The sequence below is a fragment of the Wyeomyia smithii genome, chromosome 1, assembly GCF_029784165.1.
Source record: "Wyeomyia smithii strain HCP4-BCI-WySm-NY-G18 chromosome 1, ASM2978416v1, whole genome shotgun sequence".
Classification (NCBI taxonomy): Eukaryota; Metazoa; Arthropoda; class Insecta; order Diptera; family Culicidae; genus Wyeomyia; species Wyeomyia smithii.
Genome location: NC_073694.1, coordinates 131048548 through 131070679, shown reverse-complemented (window position 1 = coordinate 131070679; position 22132 = coordinate 131048548). Strand labels below are relative to the sequence as shown.

The following is a 22132-nucleotide window of genomic DNA, read 5'->3' as shown; positions in this document are numbered from 1 at the left end:
TATGAAAAATGTCGCCAAGGGGTACGCGGACAAAAAAAGGTTGAGAACCGCTGCTCTAGATGACTAATGAACATTTTTGATATTTCTGATCTTCTTATTTACAAGTTGTAAGCAAAAATTCGAAAAATGTGATTCGCTGGATTAAGAATGCAGAACTATACTTAATTGTATTCATATTTATTCTCTATCACTATGATCGTGCTTCAAAGTCTTAAGTAATCTTTGGAAAACTTTAAAGTGCCCGTAAATCACACCATTTGATGCCTGGCCAGCCATTTAGACATAGTACATAAATTATGCAACACAGAAATCTTGACTGCATACCCCCTTCCACCATTTGTATGAATAAGTATAACAGTTTCATAGGAAATAATGCAACAATATTTCGCCATTTTCTAATCAAATTAGAATTGTGGTAAACACGGTTGTTCACTTTCGATGGAGACATCATTTTATCCGTTCAATTCTTCTATATGATGGTGTTTTCAACAAAGGTGTAGATGGCGAATTTGAATGAATTTATACAATATTTTTTAAACAAATTCAAAATAAAAATGAAGGTTAGATGGTTTTATTTTAGGAAACGTATTTTAATATTGTACAGCATGGTAAAAACACCATATCAATATAATGGACATAATACAAGAAGGGCCCCATTGAAAATTATGTCTAATTTTTCACGTTTCGCATAGACATAGTTTCCAATAGCCCAAACACCTAAACGCCCTCCTACGTCACAAAAATCCCTAGGGTTTGATTGTTGACGCGCTCGACTAACTGTTTATTGAAGCAGCATTAATTATGGCACTGATCCACTCGCCGCATCAACTGCTGAACCCGAGCATTACTTCCATTGATATGGTTTTATGCCTGCGTTAAATCCTCTGCATAAGGGAATTTGCGCGATAAACGATTTATGCCATTTACGCTGTGTTTACGATAATGCGATAAAAGTCCAATTCTACGAAAAAAATGTGTTTTGTTATAACTGATTTGAGTAAAAATCGTAGCGTACGTAATTGTGTGCTTCACATAATCAATTTTGGCATATTGATTCTGTGGATTACTCTACAGAAATCAGTTTCGGTTTATTTAATCTGTGAATATAAATTTTATATCCAAGGTTATTATAGTTAGCAATCGCTGTCACAAAACTAGTAACAATTTTATGCGGAGGGAGGGGGAGAGGGTGTGTTTGGTAACGTAGAATAAAAATTTTATTTGTTACAACCTAACTTTACTATGATTAACTTAGGGTGAAACTGTGTTAAAGCCAAAAATGGCCGACTTCGAGCCACAAGCTCGAAATCTTAATAGCACAAAACTCGGATATAGGTAATGCGTTCCCAGTGAAAAGGTTATTTTATGTTTGCTGTGGTGAAGCAAACATGAAATAGCGGTTCCACAGGTGACACATTTACTATTATCGAGTCTAGTGTCTTTTAAAATTCGAAGTGGTGGCGCGAAGTCGACCATTTGTGGCTTCAACACGGTTTCACCTTAAAAATGTCTCACTTTTTGCGTTTTAAGTTTACTAATCGGGAGCATATTAAAATATATATTTACTCAGTTCAGTTATGGTTTTACCTTTAACACGGTTTTTTCATTTCGAATCCATCTTATTTTATTTTTCTTTTGCCCAAACATTTCAAACTTCATTTTCTTTTTTCAGAATGGTTCGGTGGTGATGTTCGGACGGGTGGCATCCTATCGTTTCGTGGACTCGCCCTCTGATGGTCGATACAACCTAGCCCTTTCCCAATCGCAGCTCGATTCCGCCTGTTTATATGAAAGGTATGTGTCACATCTTTCATGACAGTATTCGATTGACTGGACGAATTGATTAAAAGCATCAATGTATTAAACAGTAGCTTCAATGTGCTTTACATGATGTGTTAACACGAGTAATGCCAAATACCTTTTTTATTTATTTTTCTTCAATATGCTAAATGAGTGATTATCGATTTATTTAATTTGTTGTCTATCAATGTGCTTTAGTTGTTTCTCATGCTACTGTTTTGTGCACTATTTTGTATTTTTATGTTCATCATTCGTTCGACATCATGTCCGTCACTAAATTCATCACCCACACCAATACACAAAAACCACCAAATAATATCCGAGTAGCCGATCGCCCACTTCACCTACCTCCTGGAATGAAGAAGAGAGCCGCCCTATCAGTCCGGTAAGTTCAGTTCAACCAGTTTCAAACCAGAAACTGAGCAGTTTCCTGGATTCAACCGACGGTGGAAAAATACTAGATCAGCAACAAATAACCAAACCACCATCATTCGATATTCAACACAATATACCAACGTCTGCTGCACCATCATCGACAATGTCAGGGAACATGGGATCGTCTCATTCTCAAATACATCAAACGCAAAATTTGCTTATGACAAGTGTGGACTCGGTGGATATGATTTCGACTGTTGGTGGTGTGGCTTTGAATGATGACACCAAAAGTATTGCCACTGCTGATTTCAATGAAAACGATATTGGTAATACCGAAACAGAGACGAAATCGATATCTAGTTTAAAATCTATTGGATCAACACAAGACAGGTAATACATGAACATACAATCTACCTGTGGTATCAAGAGAGAAAGCTTCGGATGAAGAGTTAAAGCGCCTACTTTCACTGTTTTTTTTTTCTTGCTCATTGCACTCAACTATATCATCATTAACCCAATTCTATAAACGAGATAATTTTCTCTTAACTTTACCCTTTATTAGTTATGTATTATTTTCTCTATGGCATTAGCCATTTATTTCTTAGACACAGTTTATGTTGATTATATTAGCCATATAGCTTCTTTCTTCTTGTGTTACGTTCCGTTTAACGCCGTGTCACTTTAAGATTGCCGTTCATTTCGCAATGCAGCCCCGATTTGTATGTTGCTAGTTATTCAATATTATATCGCAAAAATGTCAGTGTGTGTAATTTTATATTGCTGTAACAAAATATTGATCGAAACGAACCTCTATTTCTAACGAGAAACCTTCGAGATTAAGAGATGCTTGTTTTAATAAGTAACACAATTAATTTTGAATCACAATTTATGAGCTATCTAACACTTACTCTGCTAATTATTTAAAACGATTGCTTCTTCATGATGTAGAAATATTCTATTCACAAAAATATTAAAACAGCATTGAGTTTTAGTTAGTACACTCAGACCTTCCATTTATAGTTAAGGTTGATTTCATTATTATAAATGATTTCAATATATTCATGGATTTCTTTCGAAAACAACCTGCTGGAGGGATCGAAAACCACTTGATTAAAATATGAAATGAGAACAACTTTGAAAATAATATTTGACCTCAACAGGATTTTAGGTTATATCAGACGCATTCATATAAACTTTTTTTTTTCATATAAATTGTTTCACGGTGCTCCCACGGACCGTTATTATAAAAAAATGCACCAAAGAATCTGAGTACCCCATTCGATTCGTTATGACGTCCAGAATCTTTGGTCAAAATTTCAAAATCATCGTACGGTACATTTTTGACCAATGCTCTTTTGAAGGTCGTTAAGTACAAAAAAGTGATATAAAAACGACGAAATACGTAGTAAAGCACGTTTTCAACCACCATTTTATGAAATAATTTCCAAATAAGTTTCTACACATTCCAAGGGTTATATTTCAAGACATTTACTATTGGTGGAAAGATTTATTCGAAAATCCCGCAGTGCACAGTGGTCTAAACTCGAAAACTCGTGATCGTTTTAGATTTGACTGTCAAAAGTTGGATTTTATGTACTCAATGTCTTCAGCAAAATTGTTTCATAGAACAAAGCCTTACTTCTGGCGTTTTTGGTTTTTCGATCAACACCTAACAGTTAGGTAAAAATAAATATTTTTTCTGATTTTCAACATACCAACATACGATTGTTTCCTCGAGCAAAGTTGTGGAAAATTTTAAAGAAAAACAATTGCTGAATACTGCGATGTCCTATCTGTACGTTGGGCATGTCAAAATAGAGTTTTTCAAAGAACACCCCCCATTAAAATCAGTTTTTTATCTATAAGTTTTTCTGTGATTGTCAAAAGAGCATTAGTCAAAAATGTACCGTGCGATGATTTTGAAATTTTGACCAGAGATTCTGGACGTCATAACGAATCGAATTGTGCACTCAGATTCTTTGGTGCATTTTTTTATAATACAGTCTGTGGGAGCACCATGTGTCTGAAACATTAAAGACGCTGCAGCGCTCTAATGAAAAATCTTTATGTTGGATGCTAACGAGCCAACATACAAAATTTCGTATTTCTCTTTAAGGATTTCCGCTCGAAGACTAGTTTTGTGATTGATTGTCCTGTGATTTACATATTTTATGCGATATCCTATTGTAGTTCGCAGTATTCCGTACTTGACGCATATAACAAAAATAACAACATGTGAAGTTAATGAAACTACGTCGATTGGTGGCCGAAAATAGATCAGTGTTAGTTTTCAGGGTCAGTAATAAAAACTGTCAGTAAAGTAGATGAATCGCACGCTTTCAAAGAAATAAAATTCTGGAAAAGGTCCCCACAGAAAACCTTCCAAGTAACAGAATTGGTTATATCAAAGTTGTTCAGTATGTGATAAAACTAAGACATAGAACCTTCAATGCCGACTATGCGGTTGTAACAACTTACTAACAACAGCTTCAAACATGTGTTATGGGTAGTTGGCCCAGCTTTATTTCAGTCATCAAAATTTCATATACGCTCCATCATAGGACCAGATGTTGCATACAACCCGATTTGCTTTCCACATAATGGCCGCGAGATTTTAATGAGATATATTCTCATAGTTAAGTGTGATGCATCAAATTCCATCCTGGTATCATTTTTCTATGGGGTTTTTTCCAACAGTGTCGTGAAAACAAAGTTGTGGAAAATTTTATTTCCATCTTGATTGATTAATGAATATATTGTTTCCTTTAAATTGTTTTCGTGCATGTGAAAACACATACCATAAAATATTTATGGTGAAACCGGCCACGAATTTTATCGCAAATGATACGCGCCGCAGGAATTCCGTAGGAAGAGAATATATAATTAAAATTTGATTCCTCTGAACTAAGGTGATGATTCAATAAATGCCATGATTTGGAGTATTTTGTTCAATGTATGCCGCTAGATTAGATTTTCGAAACTATGGTGTAGTTCCGTTATTCTCATAAAAGAAAGTGTTAATTCAGATAAAATTACAAAAATTTGCATTTTTTCCATTCAATACATGTTGTTTTAGAATAAAACATTGGTCGTATTTAAAATCTTCGTCATAACCAAATTCTTATAATTTGAACACAACATAGCATATCATAACCTTAGTAACCACCACAAAATATCAAATCTCTGGTCGCAGTGGAAAATGTACCCTACATGAAAACTTATGTTCCGATTATCAAGTCACAATCATAACCTACATGGCGGGGTTGCCATGACAAATTCTGTTCAAAATAAAATTATAGCTTGGAAATTTATTTTAGCTTTAAGAGGGACTATCATACAACTTCACGGGTTATGTATTTCTGTTTTTATTTGGGTGTTGTGAAAGTCAATATTAAACAAATTTATGACCGTTCCTAAAACTGTAAGCTAAGTTGTATTATGGAAGACATATGATGATCTTCCAGATGGTCTCGAGGTTCGATGCTTACCTAACAAGCCAGTCGTCGTAGGTTCGAGTCTTGGCTTAGAAGAGACTGTTAGTGTCAGTAGAGGATCGTGGCGCCTAGTCCCGCAAACGGTTGGCTGCGAAGTCTGTGTACAGAAGGTCGAGTTCCGAATCGCGGAACGTAACACCAAGGTTTTGCTTTGCTTTTTTATGATCGATTTTACATTGTGTGGTAAGAAAATTTCGAACCGATTTGATCTCTATTCAGTATTCTTCGACAATACGATAAATTTTGCTTAAGATACCATCTGAGAAACACGATTTTTTTCCAACAAGAAAAAAGTAACTTTCTGGTTTTTCCTGAGCCTTGTGAGCACTTAATTTTTTTCATTAAAAGATTGCAATAGTGTTTCGTGTTTTCTTATAAGAAAGTAGTTTAACTAAAATTAAAACAGTTCCGCGATTGTTGACCATAGTGTCATTAAAAAACTATCTTACTATTGTTTACTACTCATTTTTTCACTCTTCAATAAATCACTACTTTCTACTCTCTAACTAATTGCATTTGCATTAACTAACCAATTTCTGCACTCACACGAACGACAAATCTCTATAATGGAACATAATGCTTGCTGCTGCTGAAGAATTTGAATTAAATTGGTTTTATTTATTTATTTTTTTGTTTTGTTTAGGATCAGTACATTCCCTAAACTACAACCATCGCATGCGGCAGCATCAATTTCAAGTGAACCCGGTGGCCAGGAACCGATTTTACCCGCTGTACTCGAGTTTCCTGAACAGCATCAGGAAGCTTTTCTGCAGGCAGTTATCAGCGAATTAGATGTCAATTCACCTAACTTTAAGCTAGCCCCAGTATACACACTATATCTTTGTGCTAGGTATAAACATATCGCATTCTAATTAGTCGGTACATGTTACAGTTCTTTTTTCCCTCATAATAGGTACCGCGCCTCCACTCACTATCGTCCAGATTTACAGCCAACAGAGCGTGCCCACAAGTTAACAGTATTCCTACATCATGTTGCCAATCTGATTCAGAACGTTGTTCAAGAGCAGTACACAGATGCCAAAATTTTGTCATTTTGGATGGCAAACAGTTCCGAGTTTTTGCATTTTCTCAAATCCGATAGACACATCTCGGCCTTCAGTGTGCAGGCGCAGGAAGTCTTGGCTGAGAGTGTACAAACAGCATTCCGAAATTTGGTGTCAATTTTCCACGTAGAGCTATCGCAAACGCTAAACCAGTTTCTATCCGAAAACATCGACCACGATTCTGCAGCAGGTTTGGTGCTATCCGTTTTAGGCTCGGCAATGGCATTATTGCGACGGTGTAGAGTCAATGCCGCTCTCACAATACAGCTTTTCTCTCAACTTTTTCATTACATCAACGTGGTGTGTTTCAACAAGGTAAGTGAAAAGCAGAAGCTTAATTGAATAATATAAAATTAATTTTTCTACAACTAAAGCTATAATTAGACGAGATTATATATCATGTAAGTAATGTATTTTTGCTGTCAACAGTTTGTCACGACGTCCCACATGTGCACCAGTGCCTGGGGTAAAGCTCTAAGTGAACGACTCTCACTACTGGAATTGTGGGCCGAAAAGCAAGGTCTCGAGCTAGCAGCTGACTGCCATTTGGCTAAAATTAACCAATGCGCACAGTTTCTTCAGGCACCAAAAACATCTGTTACCGAAGTCCAACAACTGGTGTGTTCTTGTTTCCGGTTAAACTCGCTTCAAATGGCTGCTTTGCTCTCGCAGGAAACTATACCCCGAAACTTGATTGATGCTACCGTTCGAATGGCCGAGTCGGTCGCCGATGAGTTGAGTCGGGCAGATGGTCGAGAAATTCGATTAGAAGAGTCGCCTGAATTGCCACTAGCATTGCTTCTTCCGGACGACGGTTTTAGTTGCGACGTAGTACGTGGTATTCCGGCTGGTTTGGTAGATTTTCTAAGTCCATTCCAAATGGCAAATATGTGTAGGCTTGCCTCTCAACCCACCAGCATTGGCCTATGGACAGTCTACATGCATCAGTTTAATGTAAGTGCATGAACATAGTGTACTTTATGTCGAATTCTTTTAGGCGGTGTAGCTACACTTTTTCTGCTTTGCTTAGACTTGATTGAAAACAAGTGTAGATGTAAACACCAACGCAGCTACACAAGTCTTCAAATGTCAAATCAAAACTTTAGGAAATTATGTGTACATATTTTGAAATTGTTTTTCGTGTTACAATTTAATATATACTAGATTAAAGGTAGTCAGAACTAAATAGCAAAAATAAATGAACCATTTGAAATTTCTCCTAGAGATTTAAACAAAACTTCTACATGTAAACAAGCCATTCAGAAGATTTACTGTTAATAGGACTTTTCTGATTCGTTTTTATTTTATCCAAACATTTGTAGGGTCGATCGCCTAGTGTTATGTCTAGTAAATTACCACAACCAGAAATTCAAATTATTAAGCTGCACAAAAACGCGAACGGCATGGGCCTGTCGATTGTAGCTGCTAAGGGAGCTGGTCAAGAACGCTTAGGAATTTATATCAAATCGGTGGTAACAGGGGGTGCAGCAGATTTGGATGATCGTTTACAGGCAGGGGACCAGTTATTGGAAGTAGATGGACAAAGTCTAATCGGAATCACCCAAGAACGGGCAGCGGATCATCTAGTGCGCACTGGACCGGTAGTAACATTGAAAGTCGCAAAACAAGGAGCCATTTATCATGGGTTGGCAACCCTGCTGCAACAGCCAAGTCCAGTTATACAACGCGGTAAGTGAAGTTTTCATGCAATTATTGTACCAGAAAATTTATTTGTCCTTGTTCATACGAGTTTTGTATCATGTCTTGCGTGGTTTAAATATTTAAATACCGCTAGTGTACTAACGTTATAACATTTACCACAATCTCCCATGCTGCTTTTAAATTATATGCTACCTATGGCGGCCACTATCATTATGGTAAACGGTATTAACTAACATTGCTTGCATGTCTTGCGTACGCTTGATCTAATTAATTCTAACGTTCGATTAGATATAGGAAATGAGTTTAGCTGTAATGTGTACGATAACGATGGTAATCAGCGATACCACTTTGGTCGTTCAAATGAAAGTCTCAATTTCCACGGCAGCTCGCGATCGCTTTCACGCCGAGGTTCTATGCAACATTCGTTACATCCGATGAAAAATCACACTTTCTCTGCGCCTTATCTTTCGTACGACGATTCTCACAGGAGAATGTCCAATCCAGATTTGATCCAACCAAGACATTATGGGTTATCGTTTTCGAATGACGACATACTCTCTAATGACCAGTTACAGCAGATTCATTTCGATCCGCGCTATAGAGACTGTAGATCAACAGTTAGTTTAACCAGTTTCCACAACCGTACCAGAAGCAATAGCCTGGGAAGCATAAGCAAAACAAACGAAGTTAGCAGTAGCGGTGTGGCTCCGTCATCCAGAAATATTGGTCCTGTCCGGTACGACACACCACCGTCAATTCATGTTGAAGATTATGATTCGAGAGGAAGCAGCCACAGTAGTCGTGAAATGATTAAAATAGAAGAAGCGACAGAAGCGGAAACACCAGTGGTCGAGATGCCGGTATTTGAAATCAAACTGGAGTTACCTTCAACAGACTCAAACTTATCGTTTGTGGCCGATGTGAATCTAGACGACATCCCATTCATCGATGATGATGAAGATGATGAAGTGGTAGGAAATATCTTCATTTACTACTAGCTTATGAAAGTACAGTGTTTGTTTATGAATTTACTAGATTCACCACAGAGTAGCAATGCTGTGGGTTTATGTGAATGTTCTGATGCTCTAGATGAAATCAAGTCCTAAACTAAAATGATACTCCCAGTTTTATCTGTCAAAAATCCCTTTTTAAAAACCTTTACATGTTAACGTATTGAGCAAATCCAAGCCAGATAAGTTATCGAACAATATCGACTTTTTTTGATTCGAATGAATCTTTGCACACGTTTTCGACTCAGCAAACTAAGTATTTTCCGCGGAACACAGTTTGCCCTACAACCAAAGGTTTCTGAGCTACAATGTTTTGAATAAAACCTATGTTAAAATGCATACCCCCTTTTGAGGATTATACTTGAGTCTAAAAAATACTACTTTCGTAAAAAATAGTTAATCTGTTGAGCCAAATACCTGTGCAAAGGGTCATTTATTCCTATTCATCCGATGTATTCAAATCAAAGATGATCGCTGAAATTTTCTGCGTATTTTCCGATCATCTGGCATAGATCTGCTTTATTGTCATACCTTAATTTTTCCTTGATAACTTCAGTTGTGAATGATGTTGTGAATGTATCGTGAATTCTCTACTCAAACAGCTATGCGTTCTGAGTTCACTGCAATACGTTCAGTAAAATGAAAAAAAAAACTATTTATTCCACGTATGCGGGTTGTAAAACGATGCATATATTTTGTTTACAATAGACAACAGTTAAAAACAAAGTATTAATGCTCTGTTCTGTAAATATTTTCAAAAAAATTAAATTCGAACTCTTTCCTAGCCTTCAGTCTGTCGGGTTAGTAACGAAAGGCTGAAACTCAAAAGGCTGAAACCCGAAAGGCTGAAACTCGAAAGGCTGAAAAGTATGTTTCATAACGAAAGGCTGAATGCACAAAAGGCTGAAACCACAAAAGGCTGAATGAACAAAAGGCTGAAACATGAAAGGCTGAAACTTTTGTAACTTGAATCATAATCGTTGAAAAATTCGGACACATGGATAACAAACCTTTATAAGGTGACAGAGTTCAATGTTTGAGTATTAATTGGTTTGTGCAATGGAAAATTAATTTTCGGCAACATTTGAATCTATACACACTTGACTCTTGTACACGTTTCCTAGATAATTCAGGGCAAGACGGCCGAAGGCCGCGAGTGTGCGCCGGCAACCCGCCGTCGGAAGCGCCGGCCACTGCGGGGGGGCAGCCCCCCGCAGAAATCACCTCTGTATAGGTTCGTTCGTTTTCCTAGGTCTACTGACTCGTAGGGGTGATCCCCTAGTTTAGTCCGAACGAGCGATAGCGAGTAAGGACAGCATACATCTCGGACAATCGAGTCGGCCGTAGGCCGCGAGTGTTCTTTTAGAAATGAACTTTGTGAATTTCAGCCTTATGATTTTTCAGCTTTTCGTGATTCAGCCTTTCGTGTTTTCAGCCTTTCGTGTTTTCAGCCTTTCGTGTTTTCAGCCTTTCGTGTTTTCGGCCTTATATAGTTTTCAGCCTTTCGAATTTCAGCCTTTCGTGTTTCAGCCTTTTGACTTTCAGCCTTTCGTAGTAGACCCCTGGCAGGCTTGGCAAAAAACTACTGTAGAAAACCGCCGCTGCAGAAAACATGCTGAAAAAATCCGCTGTCGAAATAGTTCGATAACCTAATAGAGGGTAACAAGCTCTGTTATCGTCAGGTTTATCGTGTTATCGTCCTTCCTAAACCTGGCGATAATATAGCCGATACCCTATGTTACAAATTTCTGTTAGAGCCAATATGCTCCTTGTTTTACGAGTTAATAATTTGCCTCTTGCTAATAGTTGCTATTATTTTCAACTACAATTTACCTGTGGCAGGTTGGTTTGCGTTCATTTGTAGCGTAGAATTAGCAAAAATGTGAAAATTCCCGGCATTTTAGAAACAAACAAACTTTCTTGTGTTTTCTCGGAGATACCCTTAACTGGTTTCAACGTACGATGCAGCGTTATCGAGCCAGTCGGCATGTTTGAATCCCTACTGGGAAAGGAAAAAAAAAGAAAAAAAGACAGCTAGTGACAGCTGGCCGCGAAGTCTGTACTTAATAAAAAAAACAGATGGTCGCGTTCCTATTATAAAAACGCTATAATAGCAGAATATAACACTGATTCCGAATAGATAAATATACTTAAAAGGGCGAAGAGATTACAAACATCTATATCAGTAATCGATTTTTTTTATGGAAAGCGGAACAGTTTTTTAATTTCTAGAAGGGCATACATAAACATTTTTTACATGATGTAAGTGTATATTGCAATCTAAATTTTTTCAGTATATTTTTGGAATACTTTTTCATTACCCAATGAGTAACATTACAATAGCAAATGTGCATTCTTGCGAGATTTAAAAAACCCAGTTGTAAACAGCACTAATACTATCACCAACTCGTTTACCATTAGGAAACTAGATTCTACACCAGCCTAGATAGTGAGCTGCAACCGTCGTTTGTACAGGCTGTGCCCAGAACATTTTCCACTACGAAAACTTCTACGACACTTGGCAATATAGCTAGCATAATGATAAATCCTGGCAGTCGTCGTGGCAGTAACTCATCGTGTCGTAAAACGGTCAGCTTTGATATCATAGCCGAAAGCAAAAATTTGAATAAATTTGAACAAAACACCAACTATTGCGCTAATGACAGTAGCAATGAGGCCTATAACGTTTTAAATGATATCGAACAGTACAACCAAGGGACCAAGGAACCTTTGTTCAAATTTTGTACAACAAGATCCGGTACTGTAAGTACCAATGATGATCGCAAAAATGAAAACTTATATCTTAACATTAAGAATGAATTCATCGATAACAATGATTGCCCAAACCCTTCAAGAAACGAAACCATCCATTTAACCTGTCACCAGAATCAAGTGGAAACTTTACAAGATTATGGTATTCCCAAATGTGTTTTGACAAAGCAGTCGCAACAAGAGAAAACATATGTAGAATCTCCGCTTAATCATAACAGATTTACTGCTAATGAAGACGGATCAAATCTTATCAACAATACCAGTGAACTAGGCAAATTGATTGACTCGCCAATGCCTCTGGAATCAGATTTCAATGACGACAACCCTAGTGATGATTGTTCTTACAATAGTGTTGCAGGTAATCTTACCAAAGAGGAGAGCTGTTTTATGACTGATATTCATTGAACTACTATCGGACGAAGATAAACCATAAACACACAACACCAAGTCAAACTATAGATAATAGATTATTGTTAATGAAGTAAGTGAGAGAGCATCCAATATTTCTCTAGTTTTAATTCTATTAATTACTCGTTTTTTGATTTCCATAATGTAATGTCATGAATTTGTGCAAAGCAAGAACTATCGTTACTGTACTTGTGCATATTATACTACATTTACACCACTCAAAGCGTACAATATCATGTGTTGACTGTTTTGTTTAGAATTTAAATTTATATTACATGTTGTGAGTGTTTAGAAGCTATGCTCTCGGTATTTGCATTATAATAATTACCAAGTAAATTGTTTAATTATTGAATTCTTGTGAAGCCTTTCAATTCTACATTTACTGCATCATTTATCGCAAAAAAGTAACTTATTACTTCAAATGAAATATTGTCCCAATCTACCAATCAGTAATCAAACAGTTCCAAAATTCAAATAAAGAATAGCGTTGTTGATGAACATATATTAAACCCTGCATGATTCAATTCCAACTACAAGTCTCCACTCCATTTTCAGCCAGCGAACTGAAACCACAATTATCATCACCAGTTCCTACTGCATGCTTACTAATAAAACAAATATTAGAACGAGACAATACTTGCGCTGTTATGTCTAAATCAGGGAACATGGATATAACGGCGATGCCCACTGAATCGATTCAGTTCGGTCACGGCAAAGTTAAGGCGTTGACAAAGTTCTTCAACTCATTGAAAAATTGTGACAACAATCGAATGGAGAACAGTGTAGAAACATTTGAATTGACCCAGCAGATGACTCGTTCGCTATCAACTCCAAATCTTACGAGCTTAAGCGTTAAACACAACAAATCTGCTTTTAACAACAAAATGTCCGCTTATGAAGAGGAGAAAATCCTCAACCAACTCAAACAGTGGAGTGAGTTTGGATCTATGGGTGAAGATCTTGAAGTAGGAAACCTATCACAACGAAATAAATTCTCAAAATACCTCACAGAAGATGCCAATAACTTAGATGGACAATCCAAACTTTCATTTAGAAGTACGACTAATTTGGATAACTATCATATAATAAATGATTGGAATGAAACCACTCCCGATGGTTTCATACTGAAAAAAATCAAAACTTGCAAAAATAATTGCAGGGATATTGAAAACAAACCCATCAAACTTCAATTGTTTCGCAATGGTAGTTATCCGGCTTTAACAAGCATCAAGCAACAAACATCCAAATCGGAAAGATTTAGTCCACGCCATTCACCGACGAAAAAATCGTTGCGTCATTTAAAAAAACAGCAAAATTTAATAAAAATACTTAAATCTGTAAACCGCAGATACGCACCACCCCAACTAAGCAATACTTACGGATATAATCGTAAAACTGAGCAATCGGATGACGACGAAACGCCACCAACATCCCGCAAAAGCTGACCACCGGCACTGACCTTCATTGGTACAGAATCCTAATTTTATTAACACCCAAGCACTTTGCCTCTATTTCACATAGGTTCTTACGCTTTTTAGATATTTGCAATGAATACTTTTTCAGAACAGTTAGCTTTTCAGGATATTCAACTGGAAGCTCTGAATTGAATTATTTTCATGCTATTTAGTAGATAAACAATAGCGAATTATATAGTTTTGAGTTATGCGTGCAATATTTGCTATGTACAACACGTATTGAAGCAGATTATCTAAGCAAACGAACATTCTTCTATGTTTAGGTTTTTCAGTTCTATATTTCACAATTTGAACGTACATGTTTACAACCAGGTACGGTACCTACATGCACATGGTTGAGTGAAACAAAAAACTGAAATCAATGGTTCACAATATTGGTCATAGCTATGTAAGAACATAGGAAAGACAATTTGTTTGAAAAATGTCACCCTACATGTGTTGCAACATTGTGTAACGAAGATACAATATTTTGCAGTTCTCAATCTGAGAGAGCATTTTGGTTATACATATAATTCAATTTCAAAAATTTTCAATTTTTCATTTTTAAGATGGAGAAAAAGCTACTTACTTTCGGTAACTCAGACGCACGCGATGAAATTCTTTCGGTGATTGAATACTTACTGATGTAAGCTCAAAGTTATAAAAAAACATTGAACAAAACATTTCTGATCACATCGCGTACGATAGTAGAAAGGAATATAGAAACAAGATATTAAACAGGTGACTCAAAGGAACATAACAGTAGACTTTGTGTTATGTTTTTAAATTTGAACCCATCAACAGCTATTTTTTTTAGAAAACGTTTTATAATCTCAAGATTCGTTGGTGATGACCATTCACCTTGAAGAGATGTGATAGCTTGGGATTTTATTTTCCCCTGTTCTCCTATTTCCATCACTGTTTGCGTTAGTATTCTATTGTAACACAAAAAATAGCTGTACGCGAGAAATTTCAAGTGTGTGCTAATAACCCTTGGAGATTTGGTTCGATTTGTTTACTTTGAAATACTCAATTGATTCGAAGTAAAACTTCGTGACGCATTTGGCTTACGTATTAAGACTGAAGAGTTGACGTTTGATGAAAACTTGCCATGAGGAGAAAGGTATTACCGTATTACACATGTAGCATCTGTCATCTTTGAAAGAACAATTGAATGCAATGAAACGATAATCAGGAGCCCTACCGGAGAGCCTAATCTGATATGAGCGATTCCGCAACAGCCCGACATTTAAAATTATTTATTCTAAGCTAACCTCCACAATACACAGAACATTCAATATGTGACAACGAAAACTTATCTGATGGTCGAATATGATTCATTCGTTATATTTAAATAGCATGAATTTGAGTATTGTTGAGGTCGAAGACGAACTAAAGCATGAACTCGATTAACTTTGATCGTTAGGGTTTTTGCACGTGCATTTACATTTTGCGGCAAAATAAGTATTTCAATAACGAGCATGAGGTTTATCTCAGGTTTATCTCAGTTTTAAACTTGAATTATTTTAGTCCAAATAGTTCTTTGGTAAAAATGCGTCTTGGCATGTAGTTTGGAAAATTATAAGCTGGTTTTGCGGTAATTCTCATATTAAGTAAATTAGTTTACTAATAAATTGCCAGAAATTTACTGTTTTATTTTTTAATCTATCAATTTAACAGTAGAATACGTAACCTCTGTGTATGAACAATAGATAGATAATTTTGCATGCATGGCACTAGTAGATATTCATTGTTCCACTTCGCCAAATCCGCAAAGCCATTTCGACATTAACCGGCCTACTAACCATAGACCTTACTCATGAATCGTGTTCGTTATGAAATTCATTATTCTAAATCCAGGTGGCAGAAGAATGTCTGAACGAGACATGACACGAATAGGTACCAACGACCCCAGTAAACCATCCATACCTGCATCTTCTGGACAACAATTAATCAACAGTAAATCAGTTCCTGCTTTACACCACGTTGGCAACATTGGTAAGAATTAGATTGAAAACCGTGTCTCCGGAATTTCAGATGAAGAGTATTAGTGCGCAGCAGTTTTACAAATGTGACACAAATCATTAAAATTTATTCTATATATAAAAAGTATGCATTTAGGATTTATATAAAAAAATCAAGTTTTCATACATGGCACTTGATCACAAACTAACATCTTTTTGCACCCCATTGCTTGTTCAACACCGTGTTTTGTTGGCATATATACATATTATGTTCTCGTAAAGTTGATAATGTTTAGGCTTTCAGAATGCCAACAACAACAAAAAAGTGTGTTCAAAAATATACATAGAACTTACATTTTCAGGATCATCATCTAACAAATCCCGTAGTATTCACAACCTAGCGGGAGGAAGTAGTCAGGATCAAGGATTTTATCAAAATCTTAGCGTTTATCGTGCACAGAATCAAAGCCATCCTAACTTAGGCGAAAGGTAAAGTTGTTTGTTTATGTTCCCACAATGCCCTTATTACTTTTTGTCTATTAAAGACCTCCTATGCCATTACAAAACTCACTCAATTCGCCGGGTGCATCAAACAGCAGTGGTAACAGCGGCATGCAACAAATACAGCAGCAGCCACTTTTAAGCCGTCCAGCATCTGCCTATTTCAATAGCAATAATAATACCAACCCAAACACCTTATTGCCAACAACACCAAACAACTCGATGTCGTACGCAATGCCCAACCAACCGCAACACCAACAAGCCATAAACACTAATATATCACACCCGAATCTAACTGCTGCTGCCGGTTCTAATACAATGAATAATCGCTTCCAAAAAATACAACAGCAACATCAACAACAAGCTAGCGGGAATAATTTTGTACGTGAATCACAAGGACAACAAAGCCTTCGACTAAATCAAATAATGGCACCATCGATGCCAAATATTGCCCATTCTTTCCAACAACAACCAACGCAGCAACCTCATCAGCATTCGACTCAGCACCCTAGTGGTTTATCAGCTAGTCAGAGTATGCAAAACGTTAATATGATTGCCAGTGGGGGCATTGGCTATCAGAATGGTAGTCCCATGATGTCACCACAACTGTATTTGAATGAACAACAGCAGCAACAACAACAACAACAAGCCTCGCTACTTCGCGGTCAAGCGAAAATAGCAGAGATGAACGAGCTAATCAAGCGGCGCAATCAACCTGTGCCCACGCAGCAGCGACCCATAAATCAAGATTCTTCTATGATGCCATCCCCTTCCATGCCGCAGCAGCTTAGCTACAGTGGTACTAGTCCCCGTCCAAGTACTCCATTAGCCTCTCATAAACAGTTACCTCCAACGACAGCACCGAAACCACATATGCGTCCTGGGGTATCAGATCAAGAGCACCCTCCTCTTCCGCCAACTAATACACATCCTCTATTCAAAACAGCTCCAAGCACTAGTAATAACTCTACTGTTAATGCGTACAGTTCGTCCGACCCCCCAAAAGTGGGCTTTTATCCTACAATGCCAACGCAGTCTAAGAACATCGCTCCGGGAAGCAATCCGTGGGAACGTGAGGAGAAGGAAAAGGAAACTGAGATACGTAGAGAGCAAATAAGAGCATGGCGCGATCAGCAAATTGCTGAATTACAATCTATGCCTCAGCGATCTCCGCAGCAGGACGAACAATTGCGCACCCTCATGCTCGAACGAGATTTCGAAAAACGTGCTATGGAGGAAGACACCGATTTTGATAACGATACTTCTCCATATGGCAAGGACTCTTCAGGAGTTCAAGAAGTTTTAAGACTTACACAAACACAAAACACCATTTCAGCACCGTTAACTAAGATGAAACAAGTCGACATTAAGACTTCATCTACCCAAAGTCTGGAAACTGCTTATAATGATGTACAACCCGTCAACACTGTGGCAAACACTATCGCGAGTTTCCAGCAGCAAGTCGCTTCCGCTAGTGCATCAATTCAACCGAAAAGCATTCTTAAACATAACAATAGCACACCATCTTCTCCCTCAAAAAGTACTGTGAAGTCAGCCAGCTTTGCGCATCATGACAAACAGCTCAATCTCAGTGAAATCACAATGAACAACACCAACGCAAACCAGATGTTATCACAGATGGCAATCGACATGGGCCAGCTAAATCTGGTCGATCAGACAGAAGAAGAAACGGCTGAAAATCAGCCGAATGGTTATTCTCAGGATTCACTCAGTAGCGACAACCAAGGAACGGCACCACCTCCACCACCGCCGGAACGTAATAGTTCATACGTGATAATGTCCCAGCAGCAAAAGATTCGTAATAGTGCTACAAAGTTGACTTTCAACAACGCAAATATGATTATGACAGATCATCAACAACAACAAAATGTTATTAATAACAACACCAATAGTAGCACACTTGTAAGACACAGCAACAATCTTTTGACAACAGCACCAACTTCCGCAACTTTACTGCCTAGTTTCGGAGTTGTAACTAGCACAAGCAATACTCCAGTCAGCTCGAACAATAATATCAACAACAACTACACCGCAGCTAACCTTGCTAATGCCGCGTTCAGAGATAACAAACGCGTTTCTTTTCACGATGAAGATGCGGCTGCAGCTGCCAATATGCTTAATAACAACAGCTGCGGAGGTTTCTTCTCCGGCAACACCAGCAACATTGGTAGCAGCTATACTGAGGCAGGACATTTAATTGGCAGCAGTGGAGCTACCGAACAAGGTGCACTAGGAACTATCATGGAACGACCAGACCCGGATGTAAGTACACGATAGAATGACAGATATTTTAGTATTGAAAATGTTTAAATTTTAACTGTTTTATTTTTTTTCTTGAAGAAGAAAATTTAAATTGTCTAAAGTGTAATGAGCGCCTATGTCGTAATCCGTTATTCCGCAAGCTTGTGCTATTTTTGCACCATCTTCTTTGCAAATATTGAAAAAGCACACAATTGTAGTTTTCGATATAGTAAATAAAGATCGCTCTATGAAATAGAACTAAGAGCGTGGAAATCGTACAACGATAGCTGTGACATCTACGAAAGGTTAAAATCTTTATTTTTTTTCTCCTAGTCCATGATAAACACAGAAGAAATACCTGGTACGGTGCACGTATTTATTTATAGCTTGAATATTTTTGGTTCGTAACTTGGATCATGTGAGGCGCCGCAGGCACAGACATTATATGCTATAATTTGATATGCTACAATTTGGCACTCAACCGCGTCTCTGCTACTCTTTGCAGCGCTTCATTGATGAGACAATGCCTGCCATGCTGCACACCCCCACTACCCCGGAAGTTGAAAGTTGGAATATTCAAATGCAAGCCACCCCAGGAGTGATTGGTGCACAGGAAGTATATCGGTATGTTTTTAATGTATTTGATTAATTAAGTCTATACACCGAAGAACTTATTGTTTTAGTGATCCTCGCACTCGTCGGCTAGCTGAACAACAACAAAAGCAAAAATCCGAACCAGTACCGGAAAAGCTATCTTTCAAGGAGAAAATGAAAATGTTTGCACTAGAATCAGGAGAGAATAATACTCCGAAGGATAAATTAAAAATTTCCCGTGCTCAGCGTGATATCGATGCCGTGCACTGAAAACCACAGTGATACAGCTTTTGACCTGCGAATTAGTCTCTCCGAGCCCAGTAGCTGACACCAAGCGAGTCTGTATCAGGTGAATAATAGTACTAGAGGGAAAAGTGGTACGGTTTCGTGTTTGTTTTAGAGTAAACACAATTGAATGTTGATTTTAGACGCTTTGAGACATTAGGTGATGCACGCAACATCTATTATTTTGTATACTTTTAACTGAATCGAAAACATTGTTTCGAAATGACAAACGCACCAGGAATGATTGCGCGCGATTTGTTATTTATTTTAGAAATGTTTATATCAAAGTTAAACAAGAGAATTCTTACTAGATGAGAAATAAACAGACCGATCGATTTGATTGTTGTAAAAGTAAACATATGACAATTGAAGGAGGATCGGAAACGTAAAAAAACTACATTTACGTGGACAAAACATGGAAGTGATAAACTCACTAGTAGAAAACCCATTGGACCAAAAACAAAAGATACATTGATTCTTACAACTTTTACGCATATAATAAACGTGTTTTTATCAAAAGATGTGTATTTCAAGCAAAGGCGTAAATAGATAATAATTCATATAAAAAACCCCACATAACAAGTGTAGCAAACGAAACTGTGGTAAAGTGCGGAACAAGTACAGAGAAAAACCCTTTCTACAAACAGATGTTGAAGTGATTCGTATCGAAGTCCTATTTTGACTAGATTGTTAGTTATTTGTATCGCAACTGTTTCAAACAAGTGACCTAAACGACACATACGAAATTTAATACAAAGAATTAGCGATGTGTACTCTACCCTGTCCTTACCAGCGCTCATAAGCCACCTTAAGTGCGATGCACCTTAGGGTAAATGGTCAATTTCCGAACCTCACTTAACATTTTTATTGTTAATATTGAAACTACCTTAGATATTCGCTAAAATAGTGACAAATACATTGTGTGATTCGAATACACATTTTATACATGTTTACAATTAGGAAATCATTGTATAGTACTATAGAGTATGTTATTGATTTGTTTTCCAAAGTTGCATTTTATGTTTGAACACGACGTGGAACGCGTAAAGGAGAGTATGTAAGAACGAAGGAAAACGGTATATTTAAGGAATGAACGTTGAAACATTTATTTAGGTATCAACTGAAGCGTTAAAGCAGTATAATTGATTTGTTGTAGCATTTCGGAATCATTTCAAAAATTATCTAAATATCAGCTAAATGCAAGTTCACTAGTAAAAAGTTTCTAGCAAGTTTTACCCGATTCTAATTCATAAATGATGGAATAGATAATAGGCAGAAGTAAACATTTGTAAGAGAAGTAAAATATTTTAAAACATTTTACATGCAGACGCAAACATACAGACCTATTCTCAACTAGTAGAAGTGTTTACTAATTAACAATACACTACACGTCGAAATAAAAACACCTAGCGATGCACATGCGATTCAAGTAACACAGGCGTAATACATCATCAATATTTATCAGATGATAGCGTATAATAATGACTCAAAAAGTAGATTTTTATTAGGATTTAGATAAACACAACTAACATTCACTTTAAAGGAAAATACAACAACAATGCATATGTTACTATATTGATTTATTTCAGAGAAAATCGAGGTTGCATAAGCAATGGCATTAAACGAAACTCGATAGTCGATTGAATTTACTTTTTCAATACGATTAAAAGCATCGATTGGATACTTGCACAAAAGCGAATGCCACATTGAAGGGCGATTTGTTCGAGGTTTTATAGCAAGCAAAACATTAATTCCATTTTTTGCGGTTCTAGGTATATTTATAAGATCGGTGTTATGTCATACAGGACGAGGTGATAGTTTTATCATTTTGCAAAAAAACAAATGTGTTTCAAAACATCCAAATTGCGTAGAAATCACGAAAACTTCGAAATTCACTGATTTACCTCAAATTCGTTCTTCTCGAAATGATAAAAATATCCCATGATTATGTCTGACTTAACACTGACCGTGTTAATTCACAATGAACCTGTTAGAAATTTAACATCACAATATTTAGATGGCATCGGAGTTGATGTTTTTTAAAACATCGAGTCGGACGACGTGCAATATAGGGCCGTATAACAGAAGCTTCGACGAGCAACTCGTCACCCTTGAAATACATGGGCAGGCGGAGTCGTCTCGACATCTGTGATAGTATATTCAACTTTTCTTATTCTACACATATAAGGTTTCTGAAAATCTCCGTTTTTGCCACCCTTTTGGCATCACGCAATGCTTCAAGGGCTAACATCTCATCATATGTAAAAACGAGACAGGATATCACCGCTTCTTTTCATACATCTTTATCTTACTGCTGACAGCGGGCACAAATTAATTTGAGCCCAGGACATGAGTTCATTGTCATTCACTGTTACTCGGTATAGGGATGCCAAAGGCTCGGTTTTTGCAGTAAATGGGGGTTTTTAAATTTTGAAGTAGAATACTTCTCTCAGGAAGTTCGGCTACATAGGGATGTGAAATGAAAAT

At 37.1% G+C, this 22132-nt stretch overlaps 1 protein-coding gene across 9 annotated transcripts in view; it reads left to right on the top strand.

The window, feature by feature from the left end:
- The window catches only part of LOC129718955 (afadin), a 112112-nt gene extending 90897 nt beyond the window's left edge, over positions 1–21215 (top strand). For 6 of the 9 annotated variants that reach the window (XM_055670210.1, XM_055670211.1, XM_055670212.1 and 3 more), the window contains 11 exons: positions 1673–1794; positions 2128–2565; positions 6313–6519; positions 6583–7048; positions 7163–7687; positions 8056–8422; positions 15900–16037; positions 16366–16492; positions 16549–18787; positions 19272–19390; positions 19450–21215. In XM_055670210.1, coding sequence (XP_055526185.1) covers positions 1673–1794; positions 2128–2565; positions 6313–6519; positions 6583–7048; positions 7163–7687; positions 8056–8422; positions 15900–16037; positions 16366–16492; positions 16549–18787; positions 19272–19390; positions 19450–19630 — 4929 coding nt within the window. In that variant the 3' untranslated portion in view covers positions 19631–21215. Of the gene's footprint in view, positions 1–1672; positions 1795–2127; positions 2566–6312; positions 6520–6582; positions 7049–7162; positions 7688–8055; positions 8423–8683; positions 9367–11826; positions 12536–13140; positions 14053–15899; positions 16038–16365; positions 16493–16548; positions 18788–19271; positions 19391–19449 lie in introns of those variants that run through there. The other 3 variants (XM_055670215.1, XM_055670214.1, XM_055670217.1) reach the window with 3 other exon arrangements.
- The last annotated feature ends 917 nt before the right edge of the window (positions 21216–22132 follow it).